This window comes from Taudactylus pleione, unplaced genomic scaffold, assembly GCF_031769625.1.
Source record: "Taudactylus pleione unplaced genomic scaffold, aTauple2 ptg000832l, whole genome shotgun sequence".
NCBI classification, from domain to species: domain Eukaryota; kingdom Metazoa; phylum Chordata; class Amphibia; order Anura; family Myobatrachidae; genus Taudactylus; species Taudactylus pleione.
In genome coordinates, this window is record NW_028285234.1 from 317,545 (window position 1) to 338,265 (window position 20,721).

At 56.4% G+C, this 20,721-nt stretch overlaps 1 protein-coding gene across 1 annotated transcript in view; it reads left to right on the forward strand.

The window, feature by feature from the left end:
• LOC148474553 (adhesion G protein-coupled receptor G1-like) overlaps positions 1-20,721 on the forward strand; it is a 374,935-nt gene that overhangs the window by 309,572 nt on the left and 44,642 nt on the right. The window contains exon 7 of the mRNA XM_088458431.1: positions 11,221-11,337. Within this exon, the coding sequence (XP_088314557.1) occupies positions 11,221-11,337 (117 nt within the window). The remainder of the gene's footprint in view (positions 1-11,220; positions 11,338-20,721) is intronic.

Consider the following 20,721-nt stretch of genomic DNA (forward strand, 5'->3'; position numbering starts at 1 on the left):
ATCCCTGTCCTATCCCGTCACACTATCCCTGTCCTATCCCGTCACACACATCACCCTATCCCTGTCCTATCCCGTCACACACATCACACTATCCCTGTCCTATCCCGTCACACTATCCCTGTCCTATCCCGTCACACTATCCCTGTCCTATCCCGTCACACTGTCCCTGTCCTATCCCGTCACACACATCACACAGTCCCTGTCCTATCCCGTCACACTGTCCCTGTCCTATCCCGTCACACACATCACACAGTCCCTGTCCTATGCCATCACACTGTCCCTGTCTTATCCCGTCACACTATCCCTGTCCTATCCCGTCACACTGTCCCTGTCCTATCCCGTCACACTGTCCCTGTCCTATCCCGTCACACTGTCCCTGTCCTATCCCATCACACACATCACACTATCCCTGTCCTATCCCGTCACACTGTCCCTGTCCTATCCCGTCACACTACCCCTGTCCTATCCCGTCACACTACCCCTGTCCTATCCCGTCACACTATCCCTGTCCTATCCCGTCACATGTATCACACTGTCCCTGTCCTATCCCGTCACACTATCCCTGTCCTATCCCGTCACTCAGTCCCTGTCCTATCCCGTCACACAGTCCCTGTCCTATCCCGTCACACTGTCCCTGTCCTATCGTGTCACACTATCCCTGTCCTATCCCGTCACACTATCACTGTCCTATCCCGTCACACGTATCACACTGTCCCTGTCCTATCCCGTCACACTATCCCTGTCCTATCCCGTCACACTGTCCCTGTCCTATCCCGTCACACTGTCCCTGTCCTATCGTGTCACACTGTCCCTGTCCTATCCCTTCACACTGTCCCTGTCCTATCCCGTCACACTGTCCCTGTCCTATCCCGTCACACTATCCCTGTCCTATCCCATCACACAGTCCCTGTCCTATCCCGTCACACAGTCCCTGTCCTATCCCGTCACACAGTCCATGTCCTATCCCGTCACACAGTCCCTGTCCTATCCCGTCACACTATCCCTGTCCTATCCCGTCACACTATCCCTGTCCTATCCCGTCACACAGTCCCTGTCCTATCCCGTCACACACATCACACAGTCCCTGTCCTATACTGTCACACACATCACACTATCCCTGTCCTATACCGTCACACACATCACACTATCCCTGTCCTATCCCGTCACACAGTCCCTGTCCTATCCCGTCACACAGTCCCTGTCCTATCCCGTCACACAGTCCCTGTCCTATCCCGTCACACAGTCCCTGTCCTATCCCGTCACACTTTCCCTGTCCTATCCCGTCACACTATCCCTGTCCTATCCCGTCACACAGTCCCTGTCATATCCCATCACACAGTCCCTGTCCTATCCCGTCACACTATCCGTGTCCTATCCCGTCACACTATCCCTGTCCTATCCCGTCACACACATCACACAGTCCCTGTCCTATCCCGTCACACTGTTCCTGTCCTATCCCGTCACACTATCCCTGTCCTGTCCCGTCACACTATCCCTGTCCTATCCCGTCACAGTCCCTGTCCTATCCCGTCACACAGTCCCTGTCCTATCCCGTCACACAGTCCATGTCCTATCCCGTCACACTGTCCCTGTCCTATCCCGTCACACGCATCACACTATCCCTGTCGTATCCCGTCACACTGTCCCTGTCCTATCCCGTCACACTATCCCTGTCCTATCCCGTCACACTGTCCCTGTCCTATCCCGTCACACTATCCCTGTCCTATCCCGTCACACTGTCCCTGTCCTATCCCGTCACACATCACACTGTCCCTGTCCTATCCCGTCACACAGTCCCTGTCCTATCCCGTCACACAGTCCCTGTCCTATCCCGTCACACTGTCCCTGTCCTATCCCGTCACACTATCCCTGTCCTATCCCGTCACACAGTCCCTGTCCTATCCCGTCACACACATCACACTATCCCTGTCCTATCCCGTCACACTGTCCCTGTCCTATCCCGTCACACTATCCCTGTCCTATCCCGTCACACTGTCCCTGTCCTATCCCGTCACACTATCCCTGTCCTATCCCGTCACACTGTCCCTGTCCTATCCTGTCACACATCACACTGTCCCTGTCCTATCCCGTCACACAGTCCCTGTCCTATCCCGTCACACAGTCCCTGTCCTATCCCGTCACACTGTCCCTGTCCTATCCCGTCACACTGTCCCTGTCCTATCCCGTCACACTATCCCTGTCCTATCCCGTCACACAGTCCCTGTCCTATCCCGTCACACACATCACACTATCCCTGTCCTATCCCGTCACACTGTCCCTGTTCTATCCCGTCACACATCACACTATCCCTGTCCTATCCCGTCACACACATCACACAGTCCCTGTCCTATACTGTCACACACATCACACTGTCCTTGTCCTATCCCGTCACACTATCCCTGTCCTATCCCGTCACACTGTCCCTGTCCTATCCTGTCACACTGTCCCTGTCCTATCCCGTCACACTATCCCTGTCCTATCCCGTCACACACATCACACTGTCCCTGTCCTATCCCGTCACACTATCCCTGTCCTATCCTGTCACACTGTCCCTGTCCTATCCCGTCACACAGTCCCTGTCCTATCCTGTCACACTGTCCCTGTCCTATCCTGTCACACTGTCCCTGTCCTATCCCGTCACACTATCCCTGTCCTATCCCGTCACACATCACACTATCCCTGTCCTATCCCGTCACACTATCCCTGTCCTATCCCGTCACACTATCCCTGTCCTATCCCGTCACACTGTCCCTGTCCTATCCCGTCACACTGTCCCTGTCCTATCCCGTCACACATCACACTATCCCTGTCCTATCCCGTCACACTGTCCCTGTCCTATCCCGTCACACATCACACTGTCCCTGTCCTATCCCGTCACACTATCCCTGTCCTATCCCGTCACACTGTCCCAGTCCTATCCTGTCACACTGTCCCTGTCCTATCCCGTCACACTATCCCTGTCCTATCCCGTCACACATCACACTATCCCTGTCCTATCCCGTCACACTGTCCCTGTCCTATCCCGTCACACATCACACTATCCCTGTCCTATCCCGTCACACTGTCCCTGTCCTATCCCGTTACACATCACACTATCCCTGTCCTATCCCGTCACACTATCCCTGTCCTATCCCGTCACACTGTCCCTGTCCTATCCCGTCACACTGTCCCTGTCCTATCCCGTCACACATCACACTGTCCCTGTCCTATCCCGTCACACATCACACTATCCCTGTCCTATCCCGTCACACTATCCCTGTCCTATCCCGTCACACACATCACACAGTCCCTGTCCTATCCCGTCACACTATCCCTGTCCTATCCCGTCACACGTATCACACTGTCCCTGTCCTATCCCGTCACACTATCCCTGTCCTATCCCGTCACACACATCACACTATCCCTGTCCTATCCGTTCACACTGTCCCTGTCCTATCCGTTCACACTGTCCCTGTCCTATCCCGTCACACTATCCCTGTCCTATCCCGTCACACACATCACACTATCCCTGTCCTATCCGTTCACACTGTCCCTGTCCTATCCAGTCACACTGTCCCTGTCCTATCCCGTCACACTATCCCTGTCCTATCCCATCACACTGTCCCTGTCCTATCCCGTCACACACATCAGACAGTCCCTGTCCTATCCCGTCACACTGTCCCTGTCCTATCCCGTCACACACATCACACAGTCCCTGTCCTATCCTGTCACACTATCCCTGTCCTATCCCGTCACACAGTCCCTGTCCTATCCCGTCACACACATCACACTATCCCTGTCCTATCCCGTCACACTGTCCCTGTCCTATCCCGTCACACACATCACACTGTCCCTGTCCTATCCTGTCACACTATCCCTGTCCTATCCCGTCACACTGTCCCTGTCCTATCCCGTCACACTATCCCTGTCCTATCCCGTCACACTGTCCCTGTCCTATCCCGTCACACACATCACACTGTCCCTGTCCTATCCCGTCACACATCACACTATCCCTGTCCTATCCCGTCACACATCACACTATCCCAGTCCTATCCCGTCACAGTCCCTGTCCTATCCCGTCACACTATCCCTGTCCTATCCCGTCACACTATCCCTGTCCTACCCCGTCACACACATCACACAGTCTCTGTCCTATCCCGTCACACACATCACACAGTCCCTGTCCTATCCCGTCACAATATCCCTGTCCTATACATTCACACGTATCACACTGTCCCTGTCCTATCCCGTCACACTGTCCCTGTCCTATCCCGTCACACACATCACACTATCCCTGTCCTATCCCGCCACACTGTCCCTGTCCTATCCCGTCACACAGTCCCTGTCCTATCCCATCACACTATCCCTGTACTATCCCATCACACACAAAACACTATCCCTGTCCTATCCCGTCACACTATCCCTGTCCTATCCCGTCACACACATCACACAGTCCCTGTCCTATCCCGTCACACTGTCCCTGTCCTATCCCGTCACACTATCCCTGTCCTATCCCGTCACACACATCACACAGTCCCTGTCCTATCCCGTCACACACATCACACAGTCCCTGTCCTATCCTGTCACACTATCCCTGTCCTATCCCGTCACACAGTCCCTGTCCTATCCCATCACACTATCCCTGTACTATCCCATCACACACAAAACACTATCCCTGTCCTATCCCGTCACACACATCACACAGTCCCTGTCCTATCCCGTCACACTGTCCCTGTCCTATCCCGTCACACTATCCCTGTCCTATCCCGTCACACACATCACACAGTCCCTGTGCTATTCCGTCTCACGCATCACACTATCCCTGTCCTATCCCGTCACACTATCCCTGTCCTATCCCGTCACACTGTCCCTGTCCTATCCCGTCACACTGTCCCTGTCCTATCCCGTCACACACATCACACAGTCCCTGTCCTATCCTGTCACACTATCCCTGTCCTATCCCGTCACACAGTCCCTGTCCTATCCCGTCACACACATCACACTATCCCTGTCCTATCCCGTCACACTATCCCTGTCCTATCCCGTCACACTGTCCCTGTCCTATCCCGTCACACACATCACACTGTCCCTGTCCTATCCCGTCACACACATCACACTGTCCCTGTCCTATCCCGTCACACATCACACTATCCCTGTCCTATCCCGTCACACTATCTCTGTCCTATCCCGTCACACATCACACTATCCCTGTCCTATCCCGTCACACTGTCCCTGTCCTATCCCGTCACACTGTCCCTGTCCTATCCCGTCACACTATCCCTGTCCTATCCCGTCACACTGTCCCTGTCCTATCCCGTCACACACATCACACAGTCCCTGTCCTATCCCGTCACACTGTCCCTGTCCTATCCCGTCACACTATCCCTGTCCTATCCCGTCACACACATCACACAGTCCCTGTCCTATTCCGTCTCACGCATCACACTATCCCTGTCCTATCCCGTCACACTATCCCTGTCCTATCCCGTCACACTGTCCCTGTCCTATCCCGTCACACTGTCCCTGTCCTATCCCGTCACACTGTCCCTGTCCTATCCCGTCACACACATCACACAGTCCCTGTCCTATCCTGTCACACTATCCCTGTCCTATCCCGTCACACAGTCCCTGTCCTATCCCGTCACACACATCACACTATCCCTGTCCTATCCCGTCACACTATCCCTGTCCTATCCCGTCACACTGTCCCTGTCCTATCCCGTCACACACATCACACTGTCCCTGTCCTATCCCGTCACACACATCACACTGTCCCTGTCCTATCCCGTCACACATCACACTATCCCTGTCCTATCCCGTCACACTATCTCTGTCCTATCCCGTCACACATCACACTATCCCTGTCCTATCCCGTCACACTGTCCCTGTCCTATCCCGTCACACACATCACACAGTCTCTGTCCTATCCCGTCACACACATCACACAGTCCCTGTCCTATCCCGTCACGCTATCCCTGTCCTATCCCGTCACACGTATCACACTGTCCCTGTCCTATCCCGTCACACTATCCCTGTCCTATCCCGTCACACACATCACACAGTCCCTGTCCTATCCCGTCACACTGTCCCTGTCCTATCCCGTCACACTGTCCCTGTCCTATCCCGTCACACACATCACACTATCCCTGTCCTATCCCGTCACACACATCACACTGTCCCTGTCCTAACCCGTCACACACATCACACTATCCCTGTCCTATCCCGTCACACTGTCCCTGTCCTATCCCGTCACACTATCCCTGTCCTATTTCCGTCACACACATCACACTATCCCTGTCCTATCCCGTCACACTGTCCCTGTCCTATCCTGTCACACACATCACACTATCCCTGTCCTATCCCGTCACACACATCACACAGTCCCTATCCTATCCCGTCACACAGTCCCTGTCCTATCCCATCACTCTATCCCTGTACTATCCCGTCACACAGATCACACTATCCCTGTCCTATCCCGTCACACACATCACACAGTCCCTGTCCTATCCCGTCACACTGTCCCTGTCCTATCCCATCACACTATCCCTGTCCTATCCCGTCACACACATCACACAGTCCCTGTCCTATCCCGTCACACTATCCCTGTCCTATCCCGTCACACTGTCCCTGTCCTATCCCGTCACACTGTCCCTGTCCTATCCCGTCACACGTATCACACTGTCCCTGTCCTATCCCGTCACACTATCCCAGTCCTATCCCGTCACACGTATCACACTGTCCCTGTCCTATCCCGTCACACAGTCCCTGTCCTATCCCGTCACACTATCCCTATCCTATCCCGTCTCACTATCCCTGTCCTATCCCGTCACACGTATCACACTGTCCCTGTCCTATCCCGTCACACTATCCCTGTCCTATCCCGTCACACAGTCCCTGTCCCATCCCGTCACACAGTCCATGTCCTATCCCGTCACACTATCCCTGTCCTATCCCGTCACACTGTCCCTGTCCTATCCCGTCACACTATCCCTGTCCTATCCCGTCACACGTATCACACTGTCCCTGTCCTATCCCGTCACACTATCCCTGTCCTATCCCGTCACACAGTCCCTGTCCTATCCCGTCACACTGTCCCTGTCCTATCCCGTCACACTGTCCCTGTCCTATCCCGTCACACTGTCCCTGTCCTATCCCGTCACACTGTCCCTGTCCTATCCCATCACACTGTCCCTGTCCTATCCCGTCACACAGTCCCTGTCCTATCCCGTCACACAGTCCATGTCCTATCCCGTCACACAGTCCATGTCCTATCCCGTCACACAGTCCATGTCCTATCCCGTCACACTATCCCTGTCCTATCCCGTCACACTATCCCTGTCCTATCCCGTCACACAGTCCCTGTCCTATCCCGTCACACTATCCCTGTCCTATCCCGTCACACTATCCCTGTCCTATCCCATCACACACATCACACTATCCCTCTCCTATCCCGTCACACACATCACACTATCCCTGTCCTATCCCATCACACAGATTACACAGTCCCTGGGGCCAGTTTTAGGGACTGTGCACTTGTGTGACCCGGGTTTCAGTTGCAGTACAAAAAAAATGTCAAAAAAAATATTTTAAAACAGATATCTGCCATATACAGATAACTGCCATATACAGATAACTGCCATATACAGATAACTACCATATACAGATAACTGCCATATACAGATAACTACCATATACAGATAACTGCCATATACAGATAACTACCATATACAGATAACTGCCATATACAGATAACTACCATATACAGATAACTACCATATACAGATAACTGCCATATACAGATAACTACCATATACAGATAACTGCCATATACAGATAACTACCATATACAGATAACTGCCATATACAGATAACTACCATATACAGATAACTGCCATATACAGATAACTGCCATATACAGATAACTGCCATATACAGATAATATATTATTGTGTGGATCAGGCTGCATTTGTTATCAGTACCCTGCAGTAATTTTTAGTTCTCCTCATGATCTGCAGATGGCGCTATCACAGCGAGAGCCAACAAATCCTATCTCCATCGGTAGATAGTGCTGCTGTAGGCGGCAGGGACCCATTTTTATAGGTGTAATATGTTGACCCAATGTGAGGCCTCTGTCGGCATTGTCCCGATCTGCCAGGCAGTTTGGAGGTAGTGAAAGGGTGATTGGCGGGGATAATGGACACGTCCATGTCCCCTTTGTAACATTAGCCAGCCCCTTCTGTGGCCTGGCCACGCCCCCTTTGTATCACTGATCAGCCCCTTCTGTGGCCTGGCCACTCCCCCTTTGTAACACTGATCAGCCCCTTTGGCCTGGCTACGCCCCCTTTGTAACTGATCAACCTCTTCTGTGGCATGGCCACACCCCCTGTTCCATTCCTTAGACCAGGGGTAACCAACCCTGGTTCCCACGAGAGCTACCAAAAGTGCATGTTTTCCAGGTCTCCTCACAGGATCACAAGTGAAATAATTAGCTCCACCTGTGGATCTTTTCAAATGTGTCAGTGAGTAATGAATACACCTGTGCACCTGCTGGGTGACCTGGGAAATGTGTCAGTGAGTAATGACTACACCTGTGCATCTGCTGGGTGACCTGGGAAATGTGTCAGTGAGTAATGACTACACCTGTGCACCTGCTGGGTGACCTGGGAAATGTGTCAGTGAGTAATGAATACACCTGTGCACCTGCTGGGTGACCTGGGAAATGTGTCAGTGAGTAATGACTACACCTTTGTACATGCTGGGTGACCTGGGAAATGTGTCAGTGAGTAATGATTACACCTGTGCTCCTGCTGGGTGACCTGGGAAATGTGTCAGTGAGTAATGACTACACCTGTGCACCTGCTGTGTGACCTGGGAAATGTGTCAGTGAGTAATGACTACACCTGTGCTCCTGCTGGGTGACCTGGGAAATGTGTCAGTGAGTAATGATTACACCTGTGCTCCTGCTGGGTGACCTGGGAAATGTGTCAGTGAGTAATGATTACACCTGTGCACCTACTGTGTGACCTGGGAAATGTGTTAGTGAGTAATGAATACACCTGTGCACCTGCTATGTGACCTGGGATATGTGTCAGTGAGTAATGAATACACCTGTGCTCCTGCTGGGTGACCTGAGAAATGTGTTAGTGAGTAATGAATACACCTGTGCACCTGCTATGTGACCTGGGATATGTGTCAGTGAGTAATGAATACACCTGTGCTCCTGCTGGGTGACCTGGGAAATGTGTCAGTGAGTAATGAGTACACCTGTGCTCCTGCTGGGTGACCTGGGAAATGTGTCAGTGAGTAATGAGTATACCTGTGCACCTGCCGGGTGACCTGGGAAATGTGTCAGTGAGTAATGACTACACCTGTGCACCTGCCGGGTGACCTGGGAAATGTGTCAGTGAGTAATGACTACACCTGTGCTCCTGCTGGGTGACCTGGGAAATGTGTCAGTGAGTAATGACTACACCTGTGCTCCTGCTGGGTGACCTGGGAAATGTGTCAGTGAGTAATGACTACACCTGTGCACCTGCTGTGTGACCTGGGAAATGTGTCAGTGAGTAATGACTACACCTGTGCTCCTGCTGGGTGACCAGGGAAATGTATCAGTGAGTAATGACTACACCTGTGCACCTGCCGGGTGACCTGGGAAATGTGTCAGTGAGTAATGACTACACCTGTGCACCTGCCGGGTGACCTGGGAAATGTGTCAGTGAGTAATGACTACACCTGTGCTCCTGCCGGGTGACCTGGGAAATGTGTCAGTGAGTAATGACTACACCTGTGCTCCTGCTGGGTGACCTGGGAAATGTGTCAGTGAGTAATGATTACACCTGTGCACCTGCTGGGTGACCTGGGAAATGTGTCAGTGAGTAATGACTACACCTGTGCACCTGCTGTGTGACCTGGGAAATGTGTCAGTGAGTGATGACTACACCTGTGCTCCTGCTGGGTGACCTGGGAAATGTGTCAGTGAGTAATGATTACACCTGTGCACCTGCTGGGTGACCTGGGAAATGTGTCAGTGAGTAATGACTACACCTGTGCACCTGCTGTGTGACCTGGGAAATGTGTCAGTGAGTAATGACTACACCTGTGCTCCTGCCGGGTGACCTGGGAAATGTGTCAGTGAGTAATGACTACACCTGTGCACCTGCTGGGTGACCTGGGAAATGTGTCAGTGAGTAATGATTACACCTGTGCATCTGCTGGGTGACCTGGGAAATGTGTCATTGAGTAATGACTACACCTGTGCACCTGCTGTGTGACCTGGGAAATGTGTCAGTGAGTAATGACTACACCTGTGCTCCTGCTGGGTGACCTGGGAAATGTGTCAGTGAGTAATGACTACACCTGTGCTCCTGCTGGGTGACCTGTGATATGTGTCAGTGAGTAATGAGTACACCTGTGCTCCTGCTGGGTGGTCTGGAAAACGTGAACTATTAGTAGCACTCGAGGACCGAGGTTGGCCACCCCTGCTTTAGACTGGCAGTAGTACTGTGGCTCACGGGATGGAGAGCAGAGAGGTGTTTGGGCCGTGATGGTGGTCACAGAGGGCATCGTGTAGTACTGGATGGAAATTGCGGGCATGGAGACAGTATGTATAGTTGTACGTGTAGTGCAGTCACAGTGCGCCCCCTAAGTGTGCGCACGTCGTAGCATTATTACTCGTCATCCGTGGACACTCGCATCTCCTTACTGGTGTATTTACACTTCCGTTCATGGCCCGTAGTTGTGTCGCCTCCACCAATCGTTGCCGACATGAGGACGCCCCATTACAGTTACGCTTCTTTAGCCGTAAATGTGTAGTTGCGAATGAGATGCATCGCCTGGCCTTTAATTCGCTTCGTTTTGGCACATGTGCTGTAGGAAAACACTTAAGCCACGTTCCGCAAACATGCCGTTTCGCAAACAGGCGTACATTTAGCTCTGCGTCCGCCCCAAAGGCCAGAAGTGGTCAGTGAGCGCCGATGGCTGGAGGTTAGGGATGGGCAGACACCCGCAGCCGCACCAAAACCTCACATTGCAAATATTATTTAAAACAATACAAAAATGTAAAACTTTACACTGTAAAAAAGTGTTTGAGCCACTTGAACGGCTTGGAGAGAATCCACGTTATGTGCCACGGCCTAGATAGAAGGACTGTGTGTGCCATCTGGTGAGATTGGTGGGGCCCAGGCTCTGGACTGACCGTCTATAAAGTCCCGGTAATACCGTTTTCCATTGTTCTGTGCATAGGACGCCGCAAACAGCACAATCCTCAGAGATCAAGTGGTCGGCATCAGCCTGGAGGACACAAAGGTCTCCAACCTCTGCGAGGACATAGTACTTACCTTTCCACACGAACCCATAAAGGTAACCTTTCTCACCTGTACCTGCTCTCCTACATAACTGTATATTCAGCAGCTGCTGTCCCAGGTGACACCTCAGGGTAATACAGTACTACACCCCTGTTATACCTGTCCCATGTAACCTGCCATATCCAACTACGGCACCTGTAACACCTGTCCCAGGTAGCAACTCCCTGTACTATAACACCTGTCCCAGGTAGCACCTCCCTGTACTATAACACCTGTCCCAGGTACTGTAGCACCTCTCTGTACTATAACACCTGTCCCAGGTACTGTAGCACCTCCCTGTACTATAACACCTGTCCCAGGTAGCACCTCCCTGTACTATAACACCTGTCCCAGGTAGCACCTCCCTGTACTATAACACCTGTCCCAGGTAGCACCTCCCTGTACTATAACACCTGTCCCAGGTAGCACCTCCCTGTACTATAACACCTGTCCCAGGTAGCACCTCCCTGTACTATAACACCTGTCCCAGGTAGCACCTCCCTGTACTATAACACCTGTACCTGCTCTCCTACATAACTGTATATTCAGCAGCTGCTGTCCCAGGTGACACCTCAGGGTAATACAGTACTACACCCCTGTTATACCTGTCCCATGTAACCTGCCATATCCAACTACTGCACCTGTAACACCTGTCCCAGGTAGCACCTCCCTGTACTATAACACCTGTCCCAGGCACTGTAGCACCTCTCTGTACTATAACACCTGTCCCAGGTACTGTAGCACCTCCCTGTACTATAACACCTGTCCCAGGTACTGTAGCACCTCCCTGTACTATAACACCTGTCCCAAGTACTGTAGCACCTCCCTGTACTATAACACCTGTCCCAGGTACTGTAGCACCTCCCTGTACTATAACACCTGTCCCAGGTACTGTAGCACCTCCCTGTACTATAACACCTGTCCCAGGTAGCACCTCCCTGTACTATAACACCTGTCCCAGGTAGCACCTCCCTGTACTATAACACCTGTCCCAGGTACTATAGCACCTCCCTGTACTATAACACCTGTCCCAGGTAGCACCTCCCTGTACTATAACACCTGTCCCAGGTAGCACCTCCCTGTACTATAACACCTGTCCCAGGTACTGTAGCACCTCCCTGTACTAAAACACCTGTCCCAGGTACTGTAGCACCTCCCTGTACTATACCTGTCCCAGGTAGCACCTCCCTGTACTATAACACCTGTCCCAGGTACTATAGCACCTCCCTGTACTATAACACCTGTCCCAGGTAGCACCTCCCTGTACTATAACACCTGTCCCAGGTAGCACCTCCCTGTACTATAACACCTGTCCCAGGTAGCACCTCCCTGTACTATAACACCTGTCCCAGGTACTGTAGCACCTCCCTGTACTATAACACCTGTCCCAGGTACTGTAGCACCTCCCAGTACTATACCTGTCAAAGGTAGCACCTCCCTGTACTATAACACCTGTCCCAGGTAGCACCTCCCTGTACTATACCTGCCCAGGTAACACCTCCCTGTACTATAACACCTGTCCCAGGTACTGTAGCACCTCCCTGTACTATACCTGTCCCAGGTACCACCTCCCTGTACTATACCTGCCCAGGTAACACCTCCCTGTACTATAACATCTGTCCCAGGTAGCACCTCCCTGTACTATAACACCTGTCCCAGGTACTGTAGCACCTCCCTGTACTATAACACCTGTCCCAGGTAGCACTTCTCTGTACTATACCTGTCCCAGGTAGCACCTCTCTGTACTATAACACCTGTCCCAGGTAGCACCTCTCTGTACTATAACACCTGTCCCAGGTAGCACCTCCCTGTACTATACCTGTCCCAGGTAGCACCTCTCTGCCCTTTGTCTGCCACTTATATTAGTGTGACACTTATCTGGGATTCTAAGAGCGTTTGGAGATTGTAATCTCCACATTGAACATCGGATATAGAAGATGTTTGTGGGCAGGTGCAGGTTACACACGTCAGACGTTTATTAACCACAGCTCAGGCACAATACCATGCAACTGTCACATCCTCTCCAGGTGGCCCCAGGCGGTCTCTTTCTTCCCATCTACTCATTGTCCCCTGTGAGTGTGACGAGAGGAGAGAGGGCTGCTGCAAAGAGCGCTGTACGGCTATGAGAGACAGGAGAGCGCTGCACGGATATGAGACATAAGAGAGCGCTGCACGGCTGTGAGAGGAGAGGCAGGAGAGCGCTGCACGGCTGTGAGAAGAGAGACAGGAGAGCGCTGCACGGCTGTGAGAGGAGAGACAGGAGAGCGCTGCACGGCTGTGAGAGGAGAGGCAGGAGAGCGATGCACGGCTGTGAGAGGAGAGACAGGATAGCGCTGCACGGCTGTGAGAGGAGAGGCAGGAGAGCGCTGCACGGCTGTGAGAGGAGAGGCAGGAGAGCGCTGCACGGCTGTGAGAGGAGAGGAAGGAGAGCGCGGCACGGCTGTGAGAGGAGAGGCAGGAGAGCGCGGCACGGCTGTGAGAGGAGAGGCAGGAGAGCGCTGCAAGGCTGTGAGAGGAGAGGCAGGAGAGCGCTGCACGGCTGTGTGTGAGGAGAGGCAGGAGAGCGCTGCACGGATGTGAGAGGAGAGAGAGGAGAGCGCTGCACGGCTGTGAGAGGAGAGGCAGGAGAGCGCTGCACGGTGTGTGAGAGGAGAGACAGGAGAGCGCTGCACGGCTGTAAGAGGAGAGAGAGGAGAGCGCTGCACGGCTGTTAGAGGAGAGACATGAGAGCGATGCATGGCTGTGAGAGGAGAGACAGGAGAGCGCTGCAAGGCTGTGAGAGGAGAGAGAGGAGAGCGCTGCACGGCTGTGAGAGGAGAGGCAGGAGAGAGCTGCACGGCTCTGAGAGGAGAGGCAGGAGAGCGCTGCACGGTGTGTGAGAGGAGAGGCAGGAGAGCGCTGCGAGGAGAGTCAGGAGAGCGCTGCATGGCTGTGAGAGGAGAGGCAGGAGAGCGCTGCACGGCTGTGAGAGGAGAGGCAGGAGAGCGCTGCACGGATATGAGACATAATAGAGCGCTCCACGGCTGTGAGAAGAGAGGCAGGAGAGCGCTGCACGGCTGTGAGAGGAGAGACAGGGGAGCGCTGCACGGCTGTAAGAGGAGAGGCAGGAGAGCGCTGCACGGCTGTGAGAGGAGAGGCAGGAGAGCGCTGCACGGCTGGGAGAGGAGAGGCAGGAGAGCGCTGCACGGCTGTGAGAGGAGAGGCAGGAGAGCGCTGCACGGCTGTGAGAGGAGAGGCAGGAGAGCGCTGCACGGTGTGTGACAGGAGAGCCAGGATAGCGCTGCACGGCTGTGAGAGGAGAGGCAGGAGAGCGCTGCACGGTGTGTGAGAGGAGAGGCAGGAGAGCGCTGCACGGCTGTGAGAGGACAGGCAGGAGAGCGCTGCACGGCTGTGAGAGGAGAGGCAGGAGAGCGCTGCACGGCTGTGAGAGGAGAGGCAGGAGAGCGCTGCACGGCTGTGAGAGGAGAGGCAGGAGAGCGCTGCACGGCTGTGAGAGGAGAGGCAGGAGAGCGCTGCACGGCTGTGAGAGGAGAGACAGGAGAGCGCTGCACGGCTGTGAGAGGAGAGACAGGAGAGCGCTGCACGGCTGTGAGAGGAGAGGCAGGAGAGCGCTGCACGGTGTGTGAGAGGAGAGGCAGGAGTGCGCTGCATGGCTGTGAGAGGAGAGGCAGGAGTGCGCTGCACGGCTGTGAGAGGAGAGACAGGAGAGCGCTGCACGGCTGTGAGAGGAGAGGCAGGAGTGCGCTGCACGGCTGTGAGAGGAGAGGCAGGAGAGCGCTGCACGGCTGTGGGAGGAGAGACAGGAGAGCGCTGCACGGCTGTGAGAGGAGAGACAGGAGAGCGCTGCACGGCTGTGAGAGGAGAGGCAGGAGTGCGCTGCACGGCTGTGAGAGGAGAGGCAGGAGAGCGCTGCACGGCTGTGAGAGGAGAGACAGGAGAGCGCTGCACGGCTGTGAGAGGAGAGGCAGGAGAGCGCTGCACGGCTTTGAGAGGAGAGAGGGGAGAGCGCTGCATGGCTGTGAGAGGAGAGGCAGGAGTGCGCTGCACGGTGTGTGAGAGGATAGACAGGAAAGCGCTGCACGGCTGTGAGAGGAGAGGCAGGAGAGCGCTGCACGGCTGTGAGAGGATAGACAGGAGAGCGCTGCACGGCTGTGAGAGGAGAGGCAGGAGAGCGCTGCACGGCTGTGAGAGGAGAGAGAGGAGAGCGCTGCACGGCTGTGAGAGGAGAGGCAGGAGAGCGCTGCAAGGCTGTGAGAGGAGAGAGAGGAGAGCGCTGCACGGCTGTGAGAGGAGAGGCAGGAGAGCGCTGCAAGGCTGTGAGAGGAGAGAGAGGAGAGCGCTGCACGGCTGTGAGAGGAGAGGCAGGAGAGAGCTGCACGGCTGTGAGAGGAGAGGCAGGAGAGCGCTGCACGGTGTGTGAGAGGAGAGGCAGGAGAGCGCTGCGAGGAGAGTCAGGAGAGCGCTGCACGGTGTGTGAGAGGAGAGGCAGGAGAGCGCTGCACGGCTGTGAGAGGAGAGACATGAGAGCGCTGCACGGCTGTGAGAGGAGAGACAGGAGAGCGCTGCAAGGCTGTGAGAGCAGAGAGAGGAGAGCGCTGCACGGCTGTGAGAGGAGAGGCAGGAGAGAGCTGCACGGCTGTGAGAGGAGAGACAGGAGAGCGCTGCACGGATGTGAGAGGAGAGAGAGGAGAGCGCTGCACGGCTGTGAGAGGAGAGGCAGGAGAGCGCTGCAAGGCTGTGAGAGGAGAGAGAGGAGAGCGCTGCACGGCTGTGAGAGGAGAGGCAGGAGAGCGCTGCAAGGCTGTGAGAGGAGAGAGAGGAGAGCGCTGCACGGCTGTGAGAGGAGAGGCAGGAGAGAGCTGCACGGCTGTGAGAGGAGAGGCAGGAGAGCGCTGCACGGTGTGTGAGAGGAGAGGCAGGAGAGCGCTGCGAGGAGAGTCAGGAGAGCGCTGCACGGTGTGTGAGAGGAGAGGCAGGAGAGCGCTGCACGGCTGTGAGAGGAGAGGCAGGAGAGCGCTGCACGGATGTGAGAGGAGAGAGAGGAGAGCGCTGCACGGCTGTGAGAGGAGAGGCAGGAGAGCGCTGCACGGATGTAAGAGGAGAGGCAGGAGAGCGCTGCACGGCTGTGCGAGGAGAGGCAGGAGAGCGCTGCACGGCTGTGAGAGGAGAGGCAGGAGAGCGCTGCACGGTGTGTGAGAGGAGAGACAGGAGAGCGCTGCACGGTGTGTGAGAGGAGAGACAGGAGAGCGCTGCATGGCTGTGAGAGGAGAGACAGGAGAGCGCTGCACGGTGTGTGAGAGGAGAGACAGGAGAGCGCTGCACGGTGTGTGAGAGGAGAGACAGGAGAGCGCTGCACGGATATGAGAGGAGAGACAGGAGAGCGCTGCACGGCTGTGAGAGGAGAGTCAGGAGAGCGCTGCACGGCTGTGAGAGGAGAGGCAGGAGAGCGCTGCAAGGCTGTGAGAGGAGAGGCAGGAGAGCGCTGCACGGCTGTGAGGAGAGGCAGGAGAGCGCTGCACGGCTGAGAGGAGAGGCAGGAGAGCGCTGCACGGCTGAGAGGAGAGACAGGAGAGCGCTGCACGGCTGTGAGGAGAGACAGGAGAGCGCTGCGAGGAGAGTCAGGAGAGCGCTGCACGGTGTGTGAGAGGAGAGGCAGGAGAGCGCTGCACGGCTGTGAGAGGAGAGGCAGGAGAGCGCTGCACGGCTGTGAGAGGAGAGACATGAGAGCGCTGCACGGCTGTGAGAGGAGAGGCAGGAGAGCGCTGCAAGGCTGTGAGAGGAGAGGCAGGAGAGCGCTGCACGGCTGTGAGAGGAGAGGCAGGAGAGCGCTGCACGGTGTGTGAGAGGAGAGACAGGAGAGCGCTGCACGGTGTGTGAGAGGAGAGGCAGGAGAGCGCTGCACGGCTGTGAGAGGAGAGGCAGGAGAGCGCTGCACGGTGTGTGAGAGGAGAGACAGGAGAGCGCTGCACGGATATGAGAGGAGAGACAGGAGAGCGCTGCACGGCTGTGAGAGGAGAGTCAGGAGAGCGCTGCACGGCTGTGAGAGGAGAGACAGGAGAGCGATGCACGGCTGTGAGAGGAGAGGCAGGAGAGCACTGCACGGCTGTGAGAGGAGAGACAGGAGAGCGATGCACGGCTGTGAGAGGAGAGGCAGGAGAGCGCTGCACGGCTGTGAGAGGAGAGGCAGGAGAGCGCTGCACGGGTGTGAGAGGAGAGGCAGGAGAGCGCTGCACGGTGTGTGAGAGGAGAGGCAGGAGAGCGCTGCACGGCTGTGAGAGGAGAGGCAGGAGAGCGCTGTACGGCTGAGAGGAGAGACAGGAGAGCGCTGCACGGCTGTGAAGAGAGACAGGAGAGCGCTGCAAGGCTGAGAGGAGAGACAGGAGAGCGCTGCAAGGCTGTGAGAGGAGAGGCAGGAGAGCGCTGCACGGTGTGTGAGGAGAGGCAGGAGAGCGCTGCACGGCTGTGAGGAGAGGCAGGAGAGCGCTGCACGGCTGAGAGGAGAGGCAGGAGAGCGCTGCACGGCTGAGAGGAGAGACAGGAGAGCGCTGCACGGCTGTGAGGAGAGACAGGAGAGCGCTGCAAGGCTTTGAGAGGAGAGAGAGGAGAGCGCTGCATGGCTGTGAGAGGAGAGACAGGAGAGCGCTGCACGGCTGTGAGAGGAGAGTCAGGAGAGCGCTGCACGGCTGTGAGAGGAGAGGCAGGAGAGCGCTGCACGGTGTGTGAGAGGAGAGGCAGGAGAGCGCTGCACGGCTGTGAGGAGAGGCAGGAGAGCGCTGCACGGCTGAGAGGAGAGGCAGGAGAGCGCTGCACGGCTGAGAGGAGAGACAGGAGAGCACTGCACGGCTGTGAGGAGAGACAGGAGAGCGCTGCAAGGCTTTGAGAGGAGAGAGAGGAGAGCGCTGCATGGCTGTGAGAGGAGAGGCAGGAGAGCGCTGCACGGCTTTGAGAGGAGAGAGAGGAGAGCGCTGCATTGCTGTGAGAGGAGAGTCAGGAGTGCGCTGCACGGTGTGTGAGAGGATAGACAGGAAAGCGCTGCACGGCTGTGAGAGGAGAGGCAGGAGAGCGCTGCACGGCTGTGAGAGGATAGGCAGGAGAGCGCTGCACGGCTGTGAGAGGAGAGGCAGGAGAGCGCTGCACGGCTGTGAGAGGAGAGACAGGAGAGCGCTGCAAGGCTGTGAGAGGAGAGAGAGGAGAGCGTGCACGGCTGTGAGAGGAGAGGCAGGAGAGCGCTGCAAGGCTGTGAGAGGAGAGAGAGGAGAGCGCTGCACGGCTGTGAGAGGAGAGTCAGGAGAGAGCTGCACGGCTGTGAGAGGAGAGGCAGGAGAGCGCTGCACGGTGTGTGAGAGGAGAGGCAGGAGAGCGCTGCGAGGAGAGTCAGGAGAGCGCTGCACGGTGTGTGAGAGGAGAGGCAGGAGAGCGCTGCACGGCTGTGAGAGGAGAGACATGAGAGCGCTGCACGGCTGTGAGAGGAGAGACAGGAGAGCGCTGCAAGGCTGTGAGAGCAGAGAGAGGAGAGCGCTGCACGGCTGTGAGAGGAGAGGCAGGAGAGAGCTGCACGGCTGTGAGAGGAGAGACAGGAGAGCGCTGCACGGATGTGAGAGGAGAGAGAGGAGAGCGCTGCACGGCTGTGAGAGGAGAGGCAGGAGAGCGCTGCAAGGCTGTGAGAGGAGAGAGAGGAGAGCGCTGCACGGCTGTGAGAGGAGAGGCAGGAGAGCGCTGCAAGGCTGTGAGAGGAGAGAGAGGAGAGTGCTGCACGGCTGTGAGAGGAGAGGCAGGAGAGAGCTGCACGGCTGTGAGAGGAGAGGCAGGAGAGCGCTGCGAGGAGAGTCAGGAGAGCGCTGCACGGTGTGTGAGAGGAGAGGCAGGAGAGCGCTGCACGGCTGTGAGAGGAGAGGCAGGAGAGCGCTGCACGGCTGTGAGAGGAGAGACATGAGAGCGCTGCACAGCTGTGAGAGGAGAGGCAGGAGAACGCTGCAAGGCTGTGAGAGGAGAGGCAGGAGAGCGCTGCACGGCTGTGAGAGGAGAGGCAGGAGAGCGCTGCACGGTGTGTGAGAGGAGAGACAGGAGAGCGCTGCACGGATATGAGAGGAGAGACAGGAGAGCGCTGCACGGATATGAGAGGAGAGACAGGAGAGCGCTGCACGGCTGTGAGAGGAGAGTCAGGAGAGCGCTGCACGGCTGTGAGAGGAGAGGCAGGAGAGCGATGCACGGCTGTGAGAGGAGAGGCAGGAGAGCGCTGCACGGCTGTGAGAGGAGAGACAGGAGAGCGCTGCACGGCTGTGAGAGGAGAGGCAGGAGAGCGCTGCACGGTGTGTGAGAGGAGAGGCAGGAGAGCGCTGCACGGCTGTGAGAGGAGAGGCAGGAGAGCGCTGCACGGTGTGTGAGAGGAGAGGCAGGAGAGCGCTGCACGGTGTGTGAGAGGAGAGGCAGGAGAGCGCTGCACGGCTGTGAGAGGAGAGGCAGGACAGCGCTGCACGGCTGAGAGGAGAGACAGGAGAGCGCTGCACGGCTGTGAAGAGAGACAGGAGAGCGCTGCAAGGCTGAGAGGAGAGACAGGAGAGCGCTGCACGGTGTGTGAGAGGAGATACAGGAGAGTGCTGCATGGCTGTGAGAGGAGAGACAGGAGAGCGCTGCACGGCTGTGAGAGGATAGAGAGGAGAGCGCTGCACGGTGTGTGAGAGGAGAGACAGGAGAGCGCTGCACGGCTGTGAGAGGAGAGGCAGGAGAGCGCTGCACGGTGTGTGAGAGGAGAGACAGGAGAGCGCTGCACGGCGGTGAGTGGAGAGGCAGGAGAGCGCTGCACGGCGGTGAGAGGAGAGGCAGGAGAGCGCTGCACGGCTGTGAGAGGAGAGGCAGGAGAGCGCTGCACGGCTGTGAGAGGAGAGGCAGGAGAGCGCTGCACGGCTGTGAGAGGAGAGGCAGGAGAGCGCTGCACGGCTGTGAGAGGAGAGGCAGGAGAGCGCTGCACGGCTGCGAGAGGAGAGGCAGGAGAGCGCTGCACGGTGTGTGAGAGGAGAGACAAGAGAGCGCTGCACGGCGGTGAGAGGAGAGGCAGGAGAGCGCTGCACCGCGGTGAGAGGAGAGGCAGGAGAGCGCTGCACGGCTGTGAGAGGAGAGACAGGAGAGCGATGCACGGCTGTGAGAGGAGAGGCAGGAGAGCGCTGCACGGCTGTGAGAGGAGAGGCAGGAGAGCGCTGCACGGGTGTGAGAGGAGAGGCAGGAGAGCGCTGCACGGTGTGTGAGAGGAGAGGCAGGAGAGCGCTGCACGGCTGTGAGAGGAGAGGCAGGAGAGCGCTGTACGGCTGAGAGGAGAGACAGGAGAGCGCTGCACGGCTGTGAAGAGAGACAGGAGAGCGCTGCAAGGCTGAGAGGAGAGACAGGAGAGCGCTGCAAGGCTGTG